Source organism: Urocampus carinirostris, chromosome 11, assembly GCF_059441175.1.
Source record: "Urocampus carinirostris isolate Australia breed hairy pipefish chromosome 11, RoL_Ucar_1.0, whole genome shotgun sequence".
NCBI classification, from domain to species: Eukaryota; Metazoa; Chordata; class Actinopteri; order Syngnathiformes; family Syngnathidae; genus Urocampus; species Urocampus carinirostris.
The window spans coordinates 30328008-30353365 of record NC_142359.1 but is presented as its reverse complement, the minus strand read 5'-3'; the positions used below and the strand labels follow the sequence as shown (position 1 = coordinate 30353365).

General features: G+C 39.4%; 1 protein-coding gene across 9 annotated transcripts in view; it reads right to left on the bottom strand.

Annotated features, from left to right (window-relative positions):
- Nucleotides 1-2137: 2137 nt before the first annotated feature.
- Nucleotides 2138-25358, bottom strand: part of foxp2 (forkhead box P2) — a 191744-nt gene continuing 168523 nt past the window's right edge. For all 9 annotated transcript variants that reach the window (XM_088348554.1, XM_088348549.1, XM_088348552.1 and 6 more), the window contains 7 exons: nt 19004-19214; nt 17097-17200; nt 16856-16957; nt 12231-12352; nt 11171-11240; nt 9435-9733; nt 2138-3986 (listed from right to left, as the gene is read on the bottom strand). In XM_088348554.1, the coding sequence (XP_088204680.1) occupies nt 3842-3986; nt 9435-9733; nt 11171-11240; nt 12231-12352; nt 16856-16957; nt 17097-17200; nt 19004-19214 (1053 nt within the window). In that variant the 3' untranslated portion in view covers nt 2138-3841. The remainder of the gene's footprint in view (nt 3987-9434; nt 9734-11170; nt 11241-12230; nt 12353-16855; nt 16958-17096; nt 17201-19003; nt 19215-25358) is intronic.

The window sequence follows — 25358 nt, the reverse complement described above, 5'->3', positions numbered from 1 at the left end:
TGCATTGTTTATGGTGAGGACAGCCTCTCTGCCGATCCGTCCACCGAGTATTTTTTTGATTTTTATTTTTTATTTAACATGCATCATTAAAACACATATTTCCCTTCCAGGTAATCTATACACCAGCACTCCACAAATGGATGTTCGAGGGCAGCCTATTACAATGCAAAACTGGGGAGGGGGGTGATCTAGAATGAGCAGAGGTAGATTTTCTTTTTCAAAGCCTTTTGTGTCGTTTTGGGAACAAGTGGGAGACCTTTTTCTTTCTTGTTGTTTTCTTAAAGACATAATATCCTTTTTCATTTGGTGCGGCAGCTTCTGAAGGAAAAAGTCACTAAACGCTCACTCGACTCTGCTTTGGTTGCGGCAAGCGGGGACGTCAGGTTGCCGAGGCGAGAGCATCTTAGTTGCCGTGGCGACAGCATCTTTGTTGAATGGAACTGCTAGCTAATGGCCCACTCCGGTTTGGTTTCGACGTACTGAAATCTAGCGTACCTTTGGTTTCCTGACAACAGAAATGAGTTTTTTGTTTTTTTTCGTATTAAAGCAAAGTTCCCTTTCATCTGCATGACATGGCTATAATTTATTACGTTATGTGTAGTAGCACTATTTCTTCTTCATCTGGTAACCAAGCCACATCCGTTTAGTTTGCTGAATATTATTTGGCTTTGCTAGATTCTTTTTGAAACAATAATAATCATAAAAAAATGTTAAACACAAAATCATGAGATGTGTAATTGACGACAAAGGGAGTCCCTACAAACCTAAACCTGTTCAGTCCTGGTCGAAATAGTGTCGTTAAGTAAATTTGCATCAGAAAATAAAAATATTAAAAAAGAAAAAAATCGAGCTTGACAAGAATTCAAGACGGCTCATTGTGTTGACCAGGGGTCCCCAAACTATGGCTTGCTGGCCAAAAAATTTCCATATTTTTGCCTGGCACCTTTAAAGGACATGGGAAATTATTTGACCACGCTGTATTCTGTCATGAGTGCTAAGAATCACAATTAAGAATACAAACTACGGAAACTCAAAGTGATCATAAAGCACCAATTTTTTTCTCATATTTTGTATGTGTGTGGAGAAGGGGGGGGGCTATAGTAACAAGACGGTGGGCAATATTATCAGCTAGGTGAGGCTCAGCTTATGCCAGATAAATGCACATTTCTAAACATACGAGTACTTTAAAAAATTCCCGTTAATATGGTAGTTCATAAATTTTTGTTTAAAATTAGAATTAAGATTGTTTATTTATTTTTTTATGAACAAAGTTTTTGTTTTACCACTAGGAGAAACTAAAATACACGGTACCTTTAAAGGTAATTTTTTTCTCGACTTCCCCATTTACAGTTTTATTTTGTAATTTTATTTTTATTTCGTTTTTTTCCAGTTTATTGTGATTATCATTATTAGTTTGTTTTCTTAAATGTATTTTTTTTATTTAAATATTCGTTTTTAAACACAAATTTCTAAACAAATGAGTATTCAAAAACAAATAATGGTATTTTTTCATATAAAGGCGTTGTCCCTACACGCTGTCCCTTTAAATAATTAAGAACAAAACAACAATTTTCCGTGGCCTGTTTAAGACGAAATTACCCAGGTTTTATAGTATTTTCGGTCCACTGTAACCTAATTAATGATAAACCGACATTATAAATTTTAAAAGACTTAATTATTTTGCTATTCAAACAAAATGTTTCGGTGGGAGGGGGCTCTCATGAAACCCCTTTTATTGCCATGTATTGAACAGGACAGCCTTATTTTTGGTGACAATTTGGCGGTTGTAGTAAAACACCAAGGAAGTTGAAATAATCGAGGTTTGCTTCAATCCACTCTTAACCCAAATTAGGTTAAGTTTGACCCAACTGGTTTTAGATTGCAAACCCAATCCTTCCAATGGAAAAGCGAAAAGTTATGTGTTGTGTATGGGTTCATAGAATAGAATTTAGGGACCCCTTGTGTATAATAGACACAGCCACCATCAGCTTAGTACACTCCTGCCCAACACGATTCTTCTCCCAAATAGTGTTTTGGTTCTGGTCCAATCTGACAACTAGCACTCTCATAGAATCGCTTTAAGATCTGCGTCTTATGTTACGGAGCCTCTTTGAGGAAGGAAACAAATTCCGAGAGGTGAGCAGAAGGTAGTTTTTCTGTTTTTGCGGAATGAAAGTTTCTTGTTGGTCAGAGTAGCTGAGTTTGGCGTCGCATGTTGGTAAGCTAGCGCGGCCTTTGGTTTGTAGCTGTTGCCTGGGAATGCTTGCGGGTCGACAAAGCTTTCAGAAGGAAAAGATGCAAATATGGTTCTGAGTCATGGCACTTGTCTCGAACAGCGCCATCTCTTGGGTAGGGATGTAACGATAACAGTGAAATTGCTTGAACATGGTCTTGGAGATATCCTATTAAGAATAATGAATTTGTTAAAAAGGCTTTACTTGATTCTATTTGTTCAGTTCTCTTCCATCTGGTTATTAAATAGTGCAAGGTACAATTCACACAGGCAGATTTTGGCCACCTATGTTTAAGATACTCAACAAAGAGGAACTAACATGTTTACTTCGCATGACAAACTATTTTAGCAAATAAGTGCTTTAGTGAGTTTGCTAATTACTTAAACTTAATGATACCTGTACTATTTAAAGTCGATGTTTATATCTATATATATTACCCTAAATACTCGCATGTATGCCAAATTCGGAATGATGAAAAACCATACTAAAATCAGATAAACGATAAAATGAACAAAGCGGGCCATAAAACAGTCGGTGTCCTTGTGCTACCCCTTCGCCTGTTCTTTTCTTTTCTGTTGTTTTTATAGGGACCATATCTCATTTTATTGTGTTTTAGTATGTTTTTAGTCTTTTTTTGCCAATAATATTGTTATCGATAAGAACAGTGGAAAACTGTAACAACAACGATCAAGTCAAAGGAAATGATTTCAAAATGGTCTTTAATTGTTTTATTTGTAGCTTTTATACTGGTACATTATTCTTCATTATATACACATCTAAATAATTATGGCTGTTTAGGTTCATTAATAGTTTTAGTACGTGGCTATTTTAAATCAGTTTTAGGCGGTTGGCTTATATGCGTGTAAATATGGTTCATGACCTCAGCTGATAAGCATTGTATAGAAAAGCTATTTCTTTTTTAAATTATGCTATGTACAACAAATAACCTTTTTCTTTTAATATTATGAGTTTGTATGCATTCTTCAGATTTGTTTTCTCTTTAAATCTCACAAACAAACTGTGTGACACTCACCATATCGTGAGGTTTCCAATCACTATTCTTTTATATCGTTACATCCCTACTCTCTTAACGGACATTTTGGTCGTGACTGAAGGAATGGATCGAACTAAAAAATAATGTAGAAAATATATTGTAGCGACATACAAGCGGTGACACAACAGACTTGATTTGAACCAGCAATCGTCTCTAAACATCAACAACTACTGCGGCTCTGCTTATTCACAAACAAAACAGTTCTTTTTTTTTTTTCTTTTTTGGCAGACTTCGATGGAATTTTTTTTCCAGTCCTCCCTTCCGTAAATCCGAGAGTCCTTCGTCTCAGACCAGCGAATGTCTTTCTTTGTTCTTTTAGCATCTCATGCCTGACGTGTTGGCCATCCCAAAGGGCTGCAACCGAGAGTTCCTTTGGATGCATGCTCAATAAATAGTCCCAGTGGTGACGAGAGGAGAGGGGGGGGGCTGGAACGGAAGGACAGTGGGCGGCAGTTTGTGTGGACTTTGTGGAGCGGTTCTTTTCCAATTCTGGCCTTGGAGGAAAAATTAAAACCAAAGGGGGTAAAAGAGAAAAGGGGGAGGAAAAAATAAATCACTCGAGGTCTTCTGACAAGTTCCCTTCCTCCAGCTCGCGGTCGTCATCCAGTTCTGGACTGTGATTGGCTGTCGTCACCAGTGACATGGGACAGTCGTCGTCGTCCATGTTGGGCGGTTCCTCTTTCACGTGCACCGGCGGCCTGCGACAAAACGCGGAAATATGTTTTATACATCTAAATACAGATTCAAAGAAGCTGTACAACATTCGGAATGTTTGTCTCGCTGCTGCCATCTCCTGGCTTGAGTCATCATTGCAGCTTTCGTCAACTCATTCATGAGCTGTGTGCAAGTACATGCATTTCTTAGACACATCTTTTGTGGGGTTTGGGTTGGTGTTTGGACTGTACTTGAAGAAGGCCTCATTTGACCATTTTTTCCACAATATAAGACACACTGGAAATATTAGGTGCAACCCCAAAACAGTATTTTGGCATTGATTTTTCCTTCATAGGGCACAGTGGACTATAAAGCGTATGACATTGAGACTATTGTAATATGCCTGTATAACCTGTGGGCTCTTCATTCACTTACAGTATATATTAGTTTGACAATTGATCAGTCGAGTGTTGCTGACTAAAATTGCAAAACATTGAATGCACTGACACTGGACTTCCAATGATACAGATGACACATGATAAGGCATTCGATTTTTTCTAGTCAAGTCATGTTTATTTGTATAGCCCTTAATCACAAGAAGTCTCAAAGGGCTGCACAGACTACAGACTATATCTAATCACACTATTTTTACTCACAGTACCAGAAACACTGTGCATCGAGCATTTTGTTCTTGAACATTCTATTCACTTTTTCGCCTGTGCATCAATAACATAACAGTTTGATATGTATACATGAGTAAAAGAGCTTAAATTGTATTTTGCTCAAATCATTTCTGTTTTTGTCACTCACTGAGGTACGTTGGTGAAGACATGGAGATACTATCGCAGAACAAAATACACTATAAAAATCAGTGTTTTTAGCAGTGTGAGTAAAAAAAACCTGATAATGAGATAAGCTCTAATGCCTTTTTGAATGTCAGCTGTACCACTGGTCTAGTGATGAATAGTTGGTGCTTAAAACCATGTTGCGTGTTATGCAATTTGGGTCAGTGATGTTTATCAATCGATCAACTAAATCGTAGAACCTCTTGCAGTAGCTCATAATGCAACCAAGGTATCCACCGTAAGGTGGACTTTCACATTTATGGCCAATATGTACTTTTTTAGGTGCGCCTTATATTCCCGAGTAACACGGCGTGTTTGTTTTTCAATGTTGTCGTTTTTCTGAGTCTTATTTATGGCCGTGATGTGCGTTATCCAGCACACAAGCAAGTGTTTTTTTTTTTTATGACGTGACGCTAATCTGACACGACACTCCGCGTCGACTGTAAGGAGGAAACACGAAGGACGCGGCTGATGGGCTACGAAGCCTCAGACATGTTTGGCATTTAAAAGTTTACTGATGACACCAGGTTGAAATACATGAAAAAAGAGGGAGGATGGAGTGAAGAGGAGGGGGAGGCGAAAAAAAAAAAACACGGGCCACATGATAAATAATGGAGAATTTCTCATCCCTAAGCCCCCCGGAGCAAAGGCAGAAGAGAAGCTTTTTTATCTAGCTAATAGAAAGCGCAGCCGCTCGTTAATATGCGGAGGCTGCGCGTGTCGCTCCTCGAGAGGAAGGGGTGGGAAAAAAAAAACATGGCGAGGTTCCGCCATTAATCAACTTCAGCCCTGGCAGTTGGCTCGGACGCCATGATACATGTTTTTAACTCCAAATGGACGAACTTGTCGGCTCGATAAGCGGCGGCGGAGGAAAGCGTTTGTGGGGGTTTCGGTGCGCCAATGAGAATAATAAGCATGTCACGCACAAACAAGGCTGAACACCGTGTGATGCTTGGAGCCACCGTGATAAATCTGACAAAAGCTAATTATTTCGGACACGTCGCCAAATCCCCCCTTAGAATCGAAACGTGAGATGAACCACAGGAGGGGAAGGCGAAAAGGAAGGGGAAGAGAAAAGGGATAGGGAAGGGGAAGTGAAGGGGAAGGGGAAACCAGGAAGGGCATTGGGACTTGTCTCATCACTGTTGGGAAGGGTCTGGAGGGGGCTAGAGTTGCCGTTTAGAATGTAAACAAATGCAAAGAATATATTGTAATCCTTCGCGACATTGCCCTCATGTTCATCGCGAGTTGAAAAATATTCCGGAATCCATCCATCCATTATCTGCCCCGCTTATCCTCAGTAGAGCGCGGGGGTGCTGGAGCCCACCTCAGCTGTCTTCAGGCAGTGGGTAGGGGACACCCTGAACCGGTTGCCAGCCAGTAGCAGGGCACACAGGGACAGACAATTTGCTCGCTCATTCACGACTATGGACAATTTGGACCGGCCAATTAACCTGACATGCATGTTTTTGGAATGTGGGAGGAAACCGGAATGCCCGGAGGAAACCCACAAAAGCACGGGGAGAACACGCAAACTCCACGACCATGACTCCATGACCTCTGAACCACCTATCCTCATTAGGGTCGTGGGGGTGTTGGAGCTCATCCCAGCTATCTTCGGTAAGTTGGCAGGGAACACCCTGAGCTGGTTGCCAGGCAGTCGCAGGGCACACAGAGACAATTCACTCGCTCATTCACACCTGGGGACAATTTGGCCCTCCCAATAACCTGCATGTTTTTGGAATGTGGGAGGAAACCGGAGTGCCATTGATGTCTTTTCGCCTTGTTTTGGGCTTCTACTGAACTGTAAACTCATTAGGCGTGCTAAATAATGCACACTTTCCCTTTAAGAAAAAAAAAAGGTTAGTAGTCTGGAATAATTGCATTTCAGTTTTTTTCACGGTTAAAAACAACAGCTTATTTCTGTTGCGTTAATCGGAATTTTTTTGGGTAGGAAGTCCTGCAAATTATGAGAAATAAAAACGTTAGCATTCGGGTTAGCGTTAGTTGAAGTGAACGGGTTTACCCAAATTGTCGAGGAATCGATGGCGCTAACTTTTAGGTGCTAATTGTCAGAGTCAGGCTTCCTTTCACTGGAAATGCCTTTCACTTGAGGTGATGTACGATTGAGTTTAGTGCCAGATGCCTTTGCATTATTGAAAAGAGGTCCTGGAAGAGACAGCGGACAAAAACACATTTCTTCCATTTTGAGGTTCTAGCGGTTCCGGTATATACGGGGCATGGGGACGTAGCGTCTCATGTCGATGTTCAAGAGAAAAAAATAACATCAATTCCATTCTGTTATTAAAAGTTAAATGACCTGAGGGAATGGGGAAAGGCGGCAGATTTGGCCCACTTTAACACTCCTTTTAAGAGTGGGGGGTCGTAAACACGCTCGCATGGGTTCATGGGCGGACGTCTAGTGGGACGAAACAAGCGCTCCTTTCTTAGACATCCTGGTAAAGTGCATATTTTGTCCATTACATGCTAAGCAAATGACATGCCATTCTGATGGACACTGCGTGAGCATTACTTTACTCTCGTGTCGATCGCTCAAGAATTTTTTTGTATCCTACTTCCAGCCAACACCATTAAAGTCAAGTTTTTTTTCTTAATATTAATAAGCAGCTCAACTGCTGTGATGGTGCAGGGGTGCTCTAAAACAGGGGTCCCCTTGGGCATCTGGTAGCCCCCTTAAACACTTATGTATCCTACAGTCTGGTCCTGAAAATAGCTAACTAAAAGAGTCATTGTTATTTTTTGTATTTTTAATTGGCATTACAAATCATTTAGATCATCTCTTTTTAAATATATGATTATTTTCTTCCTAAAATGATTTTTGAAATCACTCAAACGAAGAGCAAAACGTTTGTAGTTGTGTTGCCAGAAAATTGGTCACTGCTTAAATGCTCGGTCAAGTTTTGCCCGTATTGGGTCAAAATTAAATTACCCGTCCACACCCCAAAATGGAGGTCAAACAAATCAACCCATCTGGAGGTACTTGCATAACACAACTTGACTTTTGCTTTCTAGACCATTCATCAATATTTCGGGGCCCAATACATAGCCCAATGAAGAGGTTATACACATTTTGTGATCTAATATTTTATTAGTGTCAAAACTGCCAAGTCAACATGAACCCAGATTAAAAAAAAATGGAACAACCAAAATGATTTGAGTCTTCAATTTGGATACCTATCAACAACCCGAAATTAGGGTCAAGCACATGAACCTATCTTGAGTTACTTGTACGAAATAGCTTGACTTATGTTTTGTGGACAATTCATCATTTTTGGGGTAGTACAAATATCCCAAATAGGGGTGTTGCTCGTATTTTTGGTGACCCCTCCCTAAAAAGGAGCAACCTAAATTATGTGACTCAAAAATTGGGTTGAATAAACATGGATTAGTAATAGGCCATTTTTAAAAAATTACTTTTTAATTTATTCATTTTTTAGGTAAATTAATAGAAAATAAAAAGGAGTGGATTCTTGTTTTTTTCTTTTCAATCTAATTTAATAAATAATAATTAAAAAAAGAAAAGAAAAGAAGCCTTGTTAGGACAATTCTTTTTTAATTTTAGGTTAAAACAATAGTAAAAAATAGATACATTGATTTTTCTCTTTTTCTTCCTTTGCTGGGATCATAAAGAGCCAAGACAAATTTCTGGGTTACCCGTGTAAAAAAATGGTTAATAAAATAGCCCGTTTGTACAAAACAACCGAATCCTAAATTTTAGGGCTATTTAAATTTGTGATAGCCCCTAAAGCTCAGTGTTTCCCCCTTTTCTTGACGCAATTTTATCTATTTACTCTTTAGACTCATTATTTAGTCACAACTTGTGTCATTTGTAACACATTTCCTGATTGAAGTGTATTTATAGACAGTAAAAGAAAGGATCGGAGGAGGGCTCGAAACGATCAATGTAACCCTCGCCCAGGGTGATGACATCATAAAAAAGCGCAGGTTCAAGATCAGGCAATTAAACTAAGAAAGGGCATACGGAGACAGGGTGGGTGGTTGAACATGACCTACATTTCCAGACAGCCTCTCACACTCATAAAAATATGAGCGGACGTGATCATTTTGTAATAATTGGGCTATTAAAAGCATTGAGCTCGTCTTTTGGGTTGCTCCGGATGGCGGTTCCAGACTTCATACTGTGGTACCTCTTAAAACAATCACCTCCAAACACGAGCATTTTGAGATACGAGATTTATTTGGAACAAAAATAGTGCACGCAAAGGAAGGAAAATCCAAGTTACGAGTAGTCCCTGAGGCTACTATCAGAGACCGCTGGAGACAGTTAACCGCCATTTTCCACCGGGCAATTCGGGTTGAAATTGGGGTTGGGCCTAAAATGTCAATCAACCGGTTTCGGGTTTGGGCAAGGCCGGGCTACTCTCTTGCTGATATTTTTTACTTTAATTATCCACCTGTCATTGTTTTTTTTAAGTGGAGGATCCACCCAATGGATACTCTCTCCCTCTTGAAAGCCACCCCGCACCATTAGTTTTGAATGATTTCATATCAGAAAAAATAATTCGTACACGAGCAATTTGGGCTAGAAGAATGATCCTGGAACAAATTAAATTTGTATGAAGAGGTACCACTGTATGTTTGAAAACAGCAGGCGGGTGCGCTTACATGACACCAGGCGGGGAGTATGCGGGGCTTCCGTGGCCGTTGTGGTCCAGATGATCCAGCGAGCCATTGAGGTCTTCGTGGGCGGACTGCAGAAAGGTTGGGGGGCTACAGCTCAGTGTGCCGGGGGGGCTGATACCTAACAGGCCTGGCGGGCTTCCGCCCAATAAGCCGGGCGGGCTCCCACCCATCAGGCCCGACGGGTCCCCGCCCAGAAGGCCGTGACAGGCGCCACCCATGGTTCCGCTGTTCATCAAACCCGGGGTTCCTAGGAGGGGTAGGGTGGTCTCCGCTAGGGCAGCCTACAAAAAAAAGGGTTAGTGTTTGGATAAGTTTATTCTGTTGTTAATATTGGAAACTTGCAAAGGAGATTGCATAGGATGCTAGGTTGCGATTTTGACCATGATGCGCACAATCGTTCGTCGTTTTGACTATTATGCACCGTTTACACCATTGTCGCTATTGGCCAATTGTGTTGGGTTCGATATCCCCACTATTCAGGGCGTAATGGCTTTTGAAATCTAGATTTAATAAAGAGAAAAGGCTCAGGGTAGGGGCTTTTAGAACAGGTTGAATTTCTAAACAAGGTTCTGGCTCTCCCCTGGCCTCCTTGCAGGTTCAAAATCCACATTCTAAAGCCGTTCAAAACCTTATTGGCTTCAATGTTACTTGAATTTCACAGAGGCGAGTCCGACTCAGTTTTATTAAACTGTCCAACTGTTTTCTTTGAATATTTGTGTGTCATCGAGGTACTGCCATGATACGCAAGGTCTGCTTTGCAAACTTATTATAAGTTATTTTATTGGCCGTATTCAGGCGAAAATGCTTTTTTTTGGGTAATCAATCTAGCTCTTAACGCCGTCATTATTGTATGCTACCGCTCAAGAAAAAGTTGCTATTGCGCCTGAGCAACTCACAGCAGAGATTATACTCATGTAGAGATGCCTTACTATGTCGAAAAAGACGTTTCTGGTGACAATAGTCGATGATGTAATTCTTTGTCGACTATTTTCATTCGTGATTATTGTCGACAACGTCGACTAATTGTTGCACCCCTGCACTGATTCTTATCAAGGAGGCCAATATGAAATGCAAATTGTCTCACAAAAACCACGCCTCCAATATGACACAAGCTAGTCTGATCATATTGGAGGTAAAAAGAACCAATGAATAAATCATGCAGAAGGGGCGGCAGTAGCTCAGGAGGTAGAGCGATCGTTTTAGGATTAAGGGATCCCAGTTCGAATCCCGGCTTGTCCGTGTTACATGTTGAAGTGTCCTTGGGTAAGACACTGAACCCTCAATACCCCCAATAAGCAGGTTAGCGCCTTACATGGCTGCAGAGATCACGGCCGCTATTGGGAAATGTGAAGCACAATGTAAAGCGCTTTGGGAAGTCATTGACTTGAAAAGCGCTATATAAATGCAGATCATTTCATTTCATTTCAGAAGGGGGAAAGACGATGGGACGGACACACTTCCGGCTGCTATTCACGTCCCCTTGAAAACTTTGCCTCCAAATAATAAAAACTCGCTGACACTTTCGCCTGCCGGGCATTAAACTTATACGCCGCAATGAAATTTTTAACGCTTTTTTTTGTCACGAGAACTGAGCTGACGTCCACTATCCAGTCTAATCATTTATGACAGGCTGGATAAATATTAATGCATCCGCCCTCATACGATTGCTATCAGGTAAGAGGGGGGCACCGTGTTTAAACCGTCGCTTTGGGTCATACCTGTAGACTGGCGTTTAGTGCTGATCCATATCCAAGTCCAGAAGGAAGGTTCTTGACCAGTGATGGGCTTCTATAAAGAAAGGAAAGAGGTGGAAACAAATTATTATTGTTACATTTGTTTGTATATATTATGTATGTTATACATTTGTATATCCTCTGCAAAGAATATATTGTGTATATATATATATATATATATATATATATATATATATATATATATATATATATATATATATATATACATAAATATTAATGATGGAAATTATATTAGGACTGCACAACTGATTGGTAAAATCTATTATAATATATTAAAATCCATTAAAAATGTCATCACTAATTTGTTCCGTCACAAAATGTATGCGCCACTCAGCACATTAATTCAATGCAAATAAGAGTGCATTAAATTCCGTTGTGACGTTGAGGGGACATGCTTATCAGACCACTTTCGTTGAAGAGAGAGCTGTATTTAATATAACTAAGAAACCTTTTCCTTTTTTGCCATGAAATATAATCATAACGCCATTTATCAATTCAGGTTAAATAAAAAATAAACTAAAATAATTATTTATTTATCCATCTCATCTCATCAGCTGTACCGCTTATCCTTATTAGGGTTGCGGGGGGGCTGGAGTCCATCCCAGCCATCTCCGGGCAGTGGGCAGGGGACACCCTGAACTGGTTGCCAGCCAATCGCAGGGCACACGGGGACAGAGAACTCACTAGCTCAGTCACACCTAGGGACAATTTGGACCGGCCAATCAACCTGACATGCATGTTTTTGGAATGTGGGAGGAAACTGGAGTGCCCGGAGGAAACCCACGCAAGCACGGGGAGAACATACAAACTCCGCACAGTAAGGCCCTTATTTATCCATATAGTTCTTTATTCATTTAAATACATATATATTTGAAATATATATATATACATATATATATATATATACATGCACATATGTATGTATACATTTTCTGTTCCCACAATTGTGGAATATACAGGTACATTTTGATTACAAACATCAGGATTTAGGAACCAGTGTTAAAATGGGTAAAACTTCACATACCCTGTAATCTTTTGTGATCTGCGTTTCTGGTACTCCACTTCGTCCACCGTCCACACGGCGCCTTTAACGTTCTCCACACGCACAAAGCACTTGTGCAGGCTCAGGTTGTGACGAACTGCGTTCTGCAGAAGAAAAAGAAGAAGGCATTGTGATCAGTTGATTTTTTTGGAGGGGGGAGGGTTGCTTTTCATAAGAAAATGATTATTTGTTTATTCAAAAAATAATGTTATATTAGTTTTTAAATCTGCTTGCTTACAATGAAGGATGTGATTCTATGTGGACTATTTAGCACCTACAAAAAAGATTGCTTGTATAGTCAGGGTAGGGTTATTTTGACTATCTTTGCCCAATGTTGTTTGTTATCTGGATTATTATTGAGCATCATTGATAATATTTTTCAATCATGTAGGTGTATTTTGATTTCAACAAATCTGGGTTGATCTGCTTTTTGTTACTCTGAAGATTTTTTCAATCGGAAGGGACCTTTAAAACAGGTTGGATTTTTATATTTTGCGGGTTTTCTATGGTCTTCTCCTGTTTGATTCTATATTCTCATTTTCTCTCTTTAATCCTTTTTGTTTTTTACAATAACATATGTATGTATTTTAAATTATGTTTTTTTAAAGATTTTTTTCAGTTTTCCTGAATATTTCTTTCAATTTTTGCAGCACGGCGGCGCAGTGGTTAGCGCTTGTGCGGCACAGTTCATGTCATGGGAACCTGTCGTGGGTTCAAATCCAGCTCCAGACTTCCTGTGCGGAGTTTGTATGTTCTCCCCGTGCTTGCGTGGGTTTCCTCCGGGCACTCCGGTTTCCTCCCACGTTCCAAAAACATGCATTTCAGGTGAATTTGCCGGTCCTAATTGTCCCTAAGTGTGAATGAGCGAATGAGTTGTCTGTCCCTGTGTGCCCTGCGATTGGCTGGCAACCAGTTCAGGGTGTCCCCTGCCCACTGCCCGGAGATGGCTGGGATGGGCTCCAGCCTCCCCGCGACCCTACTGAGGATAAGCGGTACGGCTGATGAGATGAGATGAATTTTTGTGATTGTTTTTTGTTTAACTTTAAGTTGCACTTTAATTGTTCTATTTTACAACTACATTTTCTGTATTTCGAAATTTTAAAAAATTCAGTTAAGAAATGGATAAACTTTTTCAGATTTTTTTTTTTACTTGTGTTGTTCTGTTTTGTTTATTTATTTATTTATAGATTTTCATCACCATAGTTTTGTGTATTTTGAAATTTTTTTTACGATTTATTTTGTTCAGTAATAGTTTTTTCAGTTTTTCAGAAAGTTTTGTGTGTTCAATTTTTTCAGTTTATTTTTTTCCAGTAATTGTCTTGTTCAGTCTTATTTTGTTCCACTAGATTTTCATAACCATATTTTTTTGTATTTTTAAATGATTTTTATACGATTTTTACATTTTTCTATTTTTTCCAGAATAATTATTTCAAAAAATGTTTTTTTCTGTATTCTGGAATCTGTTTTCTTAAGATTTTAATTCAGTTTTTGTTCACTGTCAGTTTTGAATTGTTATAGTGTTTATTTAACTCAAGGTTAAGTTGACACTTTTTGTTCCTGATTAGCTTGAACGGCTACCAGTTTTATACACATGTCTCAAATGAGAACTTATCATGTTTTTACTACGTTGTTTCTATGTGATTAGCAGGTTGTAATTATTCGAAGTAAAATAGCCCTAAGCAACCACTAAAGCATTGTGCCGGTTAGAAATCAAATTTCCTAGAAAATGTGGATAACCAAACAGTGATTAGCTATTTTCAGAACCTGTCCATGGGCTACACAAGCGGCCCAAAGTCATCATGTTGGAGAGCCCTGTTTTAACTAACTTATCACATTTCTATAACTAATTCAGAAATAAATGATTTCATGAGCCATAAAAAGGGACACATGAATGAAAGGCAATGCTTTTAGCAGGTCAGATCCACAGTACATATCAATCAAGTAAGCAGGCTAAAAGAGCTTAACAACATAGCGAATGGCTCGTCGTTCTGACACAAGCGCTAATGTCGCTAACTTGCTAGCTCTTAATGGACACGCTGTCTCAAATATGACAGCGGCGGTGTGTGCGGATGTATTTTCCGCCTGTTTTTTCCCTCACCGATGCCGATCCGACGATGTGATTTTATTAATTACGGAAAAATATTACCGCCGTAATTAAAACATGAATCAGACTCAAACAATAAGCATGGCCTTAATATCACGCCTTGTAATATTTATCATCTCTCTGCTCAGTGTGTACGCGGAGAAAAAAGGCCGGTGAAAAAAAGAAAAAACCTCATAAGCAGATCTCGCATCTGACCTGAAAATCCCCTGGATTTGATTGATCTTAATGCCCATGGCTCTGAATATGATAATTTTAATATTAATGAGAAAATGAGCAGTTTTATTATGCATGCTATATAGTTAGAACTAATAAGCTTCTGGATGAGAGAAGAGGAAGAGTGGGTGGGGGATGGAGGTTTAGGAGTACGGCTAAAATCCTTCGATCCTTTCCTCCGAAAGCAATTTTGTCTATTCATCAAAGGGAAACCGTCACACGGATGTTGACACAAAAAAAAGACGCTTTCTGCATGCTGATGCGGGGCTTTTTTTTTGTTCCCTTTCACTTTGTGCATGGAGACAGGACAATAAAGTTGCAGTGACACGTCTACAAACCTCCCCTATTGTGCGGGTAAATAAAGAGTTCCTCCTCGGCGACAGGGCCAATTGTTAACCCGTACAAGGTTTGACCTCCACTCCTAACCCCCCGCCAAACCCGGCCGCTCCTGCTGGACGGCCATCTTTCTTCCTAATTAATCAATGATGCGCGGAGGGGAGGGGAATGGGGAGATGAGGGAGGAGGCGGCGTGTCTCGTTCAACAAAAGGTGCTGATGATGGAGTGGCTGCGGCATAATTAGTGCTTCGGCGCCCCCTCCACGACGAACTCTTTTTGCAATTAACTGCAGTAAGCAGAGTGAAAGAAATGAAAAAAAAAAATGCAGATTAAAGAGGAGGAAGCCAAGCTACTCGTTTATGTATATAAACATATAAATGTGCTAATCTGTTCCAAGCCCAGCAAAAGTCCAGAATGATATTCTTTTAATAAATCCTAAAAGTGTATCAGATCATGAAACAAATACGTGTTATAATTAGATTACTACACAATAAACGTAAATCGAGAGGCACCTGATGTTAAAACAAAGGCTAAAGGAAATAATAAAAATATCACCTTTTTGCCCCGCTTTTATAGGTTAAAAAAACTAATGACGTCTTAATTTGCCGGCTTTTGACTATTTGTCGGAAATGCGCGAGACAGATATAGCTAATGCCCGACTTGTCAACACTTTTCCGGGTGATTCCTTTCCACAAATTCCGAGACTTAATGCAATTTAACGAAAACATTATTGAATTATGGCTGCGTCTTGCCGGAAACCCTTCTTTTCCTCCTTTGTGAACTCTGAACTGTGACGTTAACACGAAGAGCATGCTGGGAGCACGCATGCAAACTGGTTGCCGGGCAGAATTGAAGCGATAGCCAGTTTGTTGATGTAGGGCAGTTATTGAAAATTGTCACCCAAGGCCATACTTTCACTTTCTATTGTTTGGGAAACTTGTACCTAGAGGCAATCGTTTTAACCACAGGCAAGATTTTTCCGTTCACGTACTTCGTGACATGAAACTTTCGTAAGTATAGACATTCATAAGTAGATGTACCACTGTACATCACCATATTTATTTGTGTATAATACATAAATATATATACCGTATACATTCGTGTATTTGTTTTTACCTATAACAGAACTCATAGTTTAAATAAATGCAGAACAGCATGACAAGGGAAACCTATGTTTAGTGTATCTGATGATGAATATAAATTTAGATGTATAAAAGAGAGGAACAAAATTCTGACAAAAAAAGAGAGAAAAAATCTGTAAAAGAGATAAAAACATTTCATAAATTAGTATAAAAATATCCAGAAAAAAAACAAACCATATTTTAAAAAATACAAAAAGAAAATCACAGAAGAGAGAAAAAAATATTCCCAAAAACTTATGCAATCCCCCCCCCCCAAAAGAGATTTAAAAAAAGTACACCAAAAAAACGGAAACAATCTTTTAAAACAAAGACAATATTTATATATTGATAAGTAAATCATTAAATTCTTGTTTGGACTTATTTTTATCGGATGCTGACAACAAAAGACCTGCTAATAAATTATTGGTTTATGTGATACAAACGATGAAGTTATAAGAAAATCCTCTACTGGTTTGCTCAAATTTGATTCATTTTTTAACTACCAGACACAAAGCAAAGTAGATTGCTTAGGATGCCATTTTGTTACTTTGACAATTACTGCGCACAGTTGATGTCACCATTGGCTTATCACGTTGTTGATTCCCACACCCGTTAGGACTGATTAGCGTTATAAGCCCAGGAGGATAAAACCCAACAGCACGGGGAAGACCTTTAGACCAGGTTGGAATTTTTGCATTTTTGTATAGTCCTTTCCTGCTCTTCTTGCAAGTTCAAAATCCATTGACCTCTTTTCTCCTTATGTTGAGTGTCTCCCACCAAGAAACCTATCAATATATGCATATCATATATGAATGTAGTTGTTATTGCCTACCTTCCAGGTGGCGGCGTTGCGTCTGAAGTATGCAAAGGTGCGCGTGAACCAGCTGTAGATTTCATTAAGCGTTAGCTGCATGTCAGAAGAGTCCATGATGGCCTGGAAGAAGATGACATCAAATAACGCTTGGCTGAGCACAAACCCCGTACCCTCCACGCAAATACAAATTCGTGCACTGATTGAGACCCGAAGATCCGTTTTAATCCAATCAGACAAACTTAATTTATTCACCACTCACCTGTCTTATGAGTGTTGCATAAGTAAAGGGCGGTCTGACATCTGCGTTCTTATAAAACTCGTAGTTTGGGGCAATCTCTGGAAAAATAAATACTGTGTCACCACCTGAAATAATTGGTAAATTTTTATTCCTCCAGGTATTGCACGGACTTTATATCAAATTAAAAGGAAGGAGGGGTGAGGAGAGGGGGTGAGAGGGAGAGAAAGAGGGGAGGGGGCACATCAAATCAGCATTTTCCATGTCTAACAAAATGCATTTTTAATTAACGCCTCTCGCGAGAGATCTTAAACACTAATAAATCCATAAAATGAGACGGGCACAGTAAGCTGGTCGCTGAATAATTGATGCAACCAGTAAATACAAACATCAAAGGCAGAACATTTCATAATGCAAAGAAGTAAAAAAAAAGTCCTAATGTGATAAATATTGTATTTACTTGGCCATTACTTGAACTTCATTAACGCTCGTGTAATATTTATGGCCACATGTCTATTTACATATAAATTGATTAAACAGAAGCAGGCTTTTTTCCCCTCTTCTTTATACATACAGTGAAACCTTGTTACTCGACCATAATCCGTTTGAGATCAGAGTTTTGTTCGAGTAGGAAAGATTTTTCCCATGACAGTAATGATATTTATTTTTATACGTTACTACGCATTCCAAAAGACCCAAAACATTATAAAAAGTGTGCCTAAAGAACGACAAATACCCAAAACATGTATGAATCATGTGCCTAAGCAACAATAAAGGTTTAAATGTGTAGATAATAATAAAGATTTAACCAGGATAACACAACAACCTATTACACAAAATATAGCTGATTACGTGTACCTAAGCAACCATAAATAGCTAATACGTGTACAAAATGTTTACCTAAAAAATGCTAAATATTTAAATGTGCACATAATAAAGATTGAATATTAGTAAAAAGTGTTACTAAACAACCATAAATACTGAAAATATTAATAAAACGCATACTTAAATGATGATTATTACCATATTGATTTGTGTATAATGCGCACGCGTGTATTACGCACAACCCTATTTTTTTATCAAAAATCTGTATGAAATTTAATTTCACTTTTTATCAGCTCAAACTTTGCAATTAGATGCAATGGAAATCGAACCCGGGTCACAGTGGAGAGCGCACAAAATCCTAAACACTGGAGCAGTGATATACATGATAGATGAAATGGCTTCAGATTTAATTTCATCATCACACGATTATTTTATACATTATTTTATTACTTTAAATTGTGTATGCCATGTAATATTTTTTATAAGGAAAAAAGAAAAAATAAGGGAAAAAAAATCCTGATCTCGTCTTGCCCATTTTGGCTCTAATCCGGATCTTCTAGGTCACTGGTAGCAGATGACAACATCATGGTAGACTGCTTATATTGTTGCAGTATTCTACATTGTCTTTATGTGAGTAAATAGGGCCCACATTGTATTTGTAAGGTTTATTGTTGCCTAATAAGGGGAATTGCAACCATTAATATGAGGAACAATTGGCTGAGGTTGATAGGTATGAGTTCGAGAGACTGTTGATGATAATGTTGTGGGGACTTACTATACACCTAAATATTAATGTTTTTGTATATTTAAATTAGGTAGATCAACAAAAGCTGTTGGTAAGCAGTCAGAAGATGTCTCTAGTGGTGGCTTTTCTTTCATATCGCGAGCAAGATTTTTATATCGAAATTCGACTTATATTGAGGTTCTCGTATAAAGATAAATCACTGTATTTCATACTGGATAAATGTGCTTATTATATGAGCAATCAGACCCGCGAACACGGTCTGGAAACAAATTAAGCTCATATGTACTGGTACCACTGTATATATGAATAAACACGCTAATGCTAACAAGATGTAGTGAGTGTGCTGTGTAGTTGGACCTACCCGACGACAGAGGCATGGAGTATTTGTCGGCGTGGCGGCGTCGCATGGCTCCCATGCTGGGCACGTTGGCACCGCCAAGCATGGAGGGCACCTGAGGCATGGCCGCCATCGGTGTTACGGGCGCGGCGGGCGTGGTGGGCGTCTGCGGCAGATTCGGGGGCGATGCCGAGGGCAGGTTCTTGGACATGGTGACGCTGGACACCAAGTTGAGCTGGAAGAATTGGGAAAAAAGCATTTACCAAAGTCTTTTGCAGGAATTCCTAGTTTAGGACCTCTTCACGCTGCACCTGTCAATTTATCCGAAATATACTTGAAACATTTCACTTAAGGTGACCTATTAGAGCACGGGTCACGAACTTATGCCTTGCGAGTAAGGTATGGCTCTTTTCATGAGTGCATCTGGCTCAGCAATAAAATAAGGATGCCATTCTAATCATTTTTGTATAGTTTAGTTTTTAGTGAGTATATGTGAAGCCATAGGATCGCAATGGAGGCCCGATTTGGTCCACAATATATAGGGCAGTTTCCAATTACACCAGACCCCAGTTTTGGCTTTATTAATCTATGAACTCCTGTATATGAAACAATCTATGTTCACTGTTGAGACACGTTATGGTGAAAACCCTCAAAACAAATCGTAAACACCTAATAACATAAACTAGCACCCAAAGCAATTTGATTTTGTGAGCAGTAAGTGTGGGTTTATCTTTGCACACTCAGCACACTCCCCTGTCTCTCTCTTTCTCATCCAGCACTCTCTGTGCCCTCTGTGCCCCGCTGTGCCAGGTATAAAATTCCAAATCGCTTGTTAATTTAGACAAAAAGTGAAATCTTGTAAAATGAAAAAAAAAGAATGCCCAAACAGCAAAATAATCTCGTATTGGGGAAATAAATGCTATTTCAGCAAAACGGAAATTATCTTCAAAAGGGCTTCAAGATTAATTCCAAACGCTAAGCCAACAATTCATTTTGTACATGTTTTTCATGTTCTATGGAGGATTCAACATGTGGGCAGCCCCTTCCGCCCCGCCACATCTGTTCCTTTCCTCAGACGAGACCGGCAAAAAGGAGCCAGCCCATGTCGGCTCATTACAAGCTCCAAATTGTGTCACGCCATTTCTAATTAGAGCACGCTGTTCCAAATTAGCCAACCATCAGCCGCCGTGTTATCGGGCCCCATCTGGATTTATCTCTCTATTTATCGCTGCTGCACGCCCTCGTCATCAGAGGAACGCGTTCAAGTTTACTCGCAGTCGGCAAATTATAGAACAACTCCAGGATACAACGTCCCCGCCTTACAATATTTTCACTTAATAGTGTGGGATGACATTTTCCAGCCCCTCTCTATGGCTTTTTTCTCTATATAACATTAACAACAAATTAGATAATGTGCACAAAACCTACACAATTCCAACTTTGCAGTGTTCGTACATGGGTTGAGTTTTGTCTCTTGACCATCTGCTATTGGTCGATATCTTATACAATTCTGGCCTGTTATTGGTTTCTGTCAGAGCATCATGAAAATAAAGATATGCTATTGGCTCATCTACCTCAAACAATGCCTTTCTCTCTTGCAGTGATGCGAAAAAGAGAAGCTAAAAAATGATAACTATAAAAAAAGTATGTGATTATAAAAAAAAACAATATAACCATTAATTTATAGTTATTTTTTTCGAGCTATATACAATATGTTTAAACATGAACAAAATAATCTGCTGAAAATGGCATGCTCATGTCTTTTACTTCAATTTCTTAATATTTTCTTTTTTTTTTCCCGTTATTAAAAATGGTGTCCGTAACTTAAAAATGAAAGACTTACTGAGGCTATCTTCTGGCAGAAATCCTCATTGCTGCTTCTGTCAAGTTATGCATGCAGGTACGTGACTTTTTTCAACACACTTGAACAAACTCTACTTTTTCCACTTTATTGGGGTTTGGCATTTTGACTATTTAAAAAAGTCATTTTCTTACTTTCACCAGTTTTATACTAGAAATAAAGTAAAACATGAGCACGTGCATGAAATTACCCCCCATTAACCAGCTGAAGTCACCTTACACCATATGTAAGTAACAAATAATTATTCCTTTCGTTATATATTTATCTAAAATGTTGTTTAACATATGCATGTATATTACACAAGTGTAGTTAGGATATTGTATTTTGTCATTTTAAATTTTTACCCTGGGAGTTTCTCAGCCCCATGATTCTATCCCCCACTATATGGCAACTTTACTCAGTGATCCCCACCTAAGAACTATTAATGTTATATCCCAGGGGTCTACAATATATCGATGGCTGCCACCTCGCACCAAAAATCACTTGAAAGGAGAACGGCTTCAAATGTCAAGCTTGAAGCCACTTCAGGCTAACCGAGTATTCGCTAATTGTCCATCTTTTTTGCCGGAAAATCTTCCACAAAAGAAAAAAAAAACGGCTACTGACCTTTCGTTCGTGTCGCGGGAACATTAATGACGTGGTTGCATATTCAAACCAAACTGCCTTAATTGCGAGTGGACGAGTGCGGCACCGAGTTCGGGATCGGATTCAAAGAAAAGGGTGGGAAGGGGTGTATAGGGCGAGACGGAACCGCTCGGCTCGTCCGTGTTGATAAATAGCATTAAATGTCAAGTCGCAAATAGGGAACGTCATTAAATATCCACTTGGCTGTAATGAGAAGACGGGTGTAAAAGTTAAGGAGAGGTTAAAAGTTGATATTTGCGTTGATCTTAAGCTTCACTTCTCTCTAAATTAAATGAGTTCAAAACTTTGAATGCTTGAAAAAAGGTGGCACAGCTATGATTGACTGGTTAGCACGCTTGTTTAAAGTATGCTTTTAAGTGGTGTGGTTCCTGTTGATTGGTGTAGTGCATGTGTGGTGCCTTGTATAAGAGTAAAGGTGATAATTATGAATGTAGGAATTCGAGAGGTCTCAGTTTGTTGTCTGTGCCGGGTAAGCTGTATGGAAGAGTCTTGATTAAGAGACTGAGAGGAAGAACAGATTAGGTGGTGATGGAGGAGCAAAGTGGTTTCAGAGAAGGAAGGGGATGCGTGGATCAGGTGTTTGCAGTACGACAGGTGTGTGAGAGATATTTTGCAAAAGGTAAGGATGTTTATTTGGCTTTCATGGACTCGGAAGAGGCATATGACAGGGTCGATAGAGAGACGTTGTGGCAGGTGATAATAAATTACAGAGTGGGTGGAAAGTTGTTGTAAGCATTGAAGAGTTTTTATGTGAACAGCAGAGCTTGTGTAAGAGTAGGGAGTGAGACAAGTGAGTGGTTCCCTGTGTTGACTGGTGTGAGACAGGGGTGTGTGATGTCGCCATGTCTGTTTAATGTGGGGCGGCAGTAGCTCGGGAGGTAGAACGCTCGTCTTGGGATCAAGGGATCCCAGTTTGAATCCCGGCTCGTCCGTGTTACATGTCAAAGTGTTCTTGGGTAAGACACTGAACCCCTAATACCCCCAATAAGCAGGTTAGCGCGTTACATGGCTGCAAGGCCGCTATCGGGAAATGTGGAGCACATTGTAAAGCGCTTTGGGAAGTAATTGACTTGAAAAATGCTATATAAAATGCAGATCATTTCATTTCATAATGTGTACATGGATGGTGTGGTGAAAGAGGTAATTGCAAGATATTTGGGAAAGGTGTAGATATGACGGATAACAGTGAAACAGTGTGGCAGGTAAGTCAGTTGTTGTTTGCAGATGACACTGCACTTGGGGCTGATTCTGAGGAAACATTGAGAAGTTTGGTAATGGAGATTGGAAGAGTGTGTGATAGGCGTAAGTTATGTGTGAATGTTGGCAAGAGTAAGGTGATGAAGTGTTCACGGGATGGAGTGGGCATGGCGTTGGAAATAAGGTTAAATGGACAAAGTTGAAAGCTTTAGGTACTAGGATTGTGATGTGGCCGCAGTTGGATGGATTGAGTGCGAGGTATTCCACAGAGTGAATCAAGGAAGCAAGGTTTTGGGTGCTTTGAGGAGAGTGATGCGTATTGATGTAAAGAGAGGACTTTATGAGAGTGTGATTGTGCCGACTGTGTTGTATGGTGCAGAGACTTGGAGCCTGAACGCAGATTTGAGAACGAAATTAAATGTTTTTGAGATGAAGTGTTTGAGGAGTATGTTAGGAGTGACAGGATTGGATAGATTGAGAAATTAAATTCTGAGAGACAGAACTGGAGTCCTAGTGGAACTGAGCAAGTGTGTGGATATGAGAGTAATCGGTTGGTTTGGACACATGGAGAGGATGAATGAGGAGCAAATGTTCGAGAGGATCTACAGAGCAGAAGTAAATGGAAGGAGACCAAGAGAAGGCTGCGACTGACGTGGATGGATGGTGTTATGAGTGCACTGCAGGAAAGAGGTCTAAATATGGTGGAAGCTAGAGCTCTTATTAGTGATAGAAATGAGTGGAGAGGTGTTGTGAAAGGATAGTGGGATTTTTGGATGCGTTCTAAGGGATGGGCAGGGCAACCGTATGATGCGGCAGGGGTAAACCAGTGAAAGCTGTCGGTTGAACAGAACAGTGTGTTGTGTCACCCTGACCCGAGTGACAAGGCCGCTTTCTTGTGTCCCGTTTCATCTGGAGGGACGAAAGAATGACCAACTTGGGTGCTGAGGTGTCTAACTTGTTTGGGTGTTTGGGCATTTGGGTTGGCCATGGTCCAAAAATCTTTGTGTGTGATTTTTGCTACTTTTGCCCTTTTTTATTTTCTTTGTTTTTGTATGTGTTTGTCTTGCTGTCGGTCACCCTTCTCGAGGGATATGAACAAACGTCATTCAATCATTTCTGCACAGATTAAAAGTGGTAAAGTCGGCATTGGATAACACAGAAGCAAAAAATTGTCTGAAATTAAGTTATTATGTTTATTGAGTGATTATTTCCGTTTAATGATTCGGACCTTGTTCATTTTAAGCTAAATTTGTAGTCATTTTTCTATCTTAAAATATAGGAAATTAATAGTACCTAAACCTTTTTTTTGCAGTGCAATCACATTAAATTGTGTTAACGTAAGCTAAAAATCTATTAGCACGAAACGGTTGTTTCCATCATTGAAAGAAAACTACCAATGCTTCATTTGTGTTATTTTAATGGATGACACTCATCCTTAAAGACGAGTGATGTTTCAAAAAGAGGGGTACATTCGTTTAGCAATTGCGATAAAATCCCCCAAATAAATCCCGTCCCTCTTCAGCCGGGTCGAGTGCAATTAGTTACCCTTTCATGCACGGTTTATGTAACCCAACACTTCATTAACATCATTCATTCATGTTCTGCGCAGATTAAAAGCGGTAAAGTCGGCATTGGATGACACAGATGAAAAAATACTGTCAGATATTAAATGATTATGCTTAATAAGTGATTATCTCTATTCAACGATTCTGATTAAAGTCTCAATAACATTTCATTGTTGGGGAATACACATTCCGAACGATCTGGAGCGGATCCCCCAAAAAGAGTGAAAATCACAAAACACAACAACACAGTTTTAATTTTCAATGATTATGCTTATCACGTGATTACTGTGATTCCAAATGAGCTATCTGGAGCATATCCTCCAACATGAGTGACAATGGAGAAAAAAAACACTGTAATATTCAATCAAATAACATTAAATCAAATTTGATTGTAAAGTACCTTTCAGCCAATGAATTGCCACTCAAAATGCTGTATGGTGAAAAATAAGATAAAAAAAAAATCCCTCCTTTTTGCCCATAGAGCAACCCAAAACATCTAATACACGGACATACGAAATGGTAATACAAAAAAAAAACACAAATTAAATTATAATAGAAATAATAATATAAATACAATACAATTACGACTGACCATGTGGGGAAAGGGACCTGTGGGAGGCTTATCCTAACTGATAGGAATGGCAGCAGATCACCTCAGCCATTGAACCACACCCTACCAGTGTACCCCACCCCATTTTCAAACACCGAATTAATATAAATAGAACATAATGTAAAATATGGTAGGGTAAAAGTTACAAAAAAGAATCAAACTAAATAAAGATGATCAATTAAGCAATGGTTATGCTTATTGTGTGATCATCTACATTCAATGATTCCAAAGAAAGTGACCACAATATTTCAATGTTGAGGAATATACAATGAAAATAAGCTATATGGAGCTAATACCCCAACATGAGCGACAATAAGCATTCAAAGTCGATCTCGCCTCACGCTTTCTTTTATTTGTTTTTAAAATGATGGCGTCTGAGTGCTTGGGCTCAATCATCCAGCCAACGGGTTGTTTGGGCCATTATATCCATCACAAAGAAATAACCTCAATACCCCCCTCCCAGAGATACACCCTTCGCCGTGCTCTCCATACTGCCTTGGC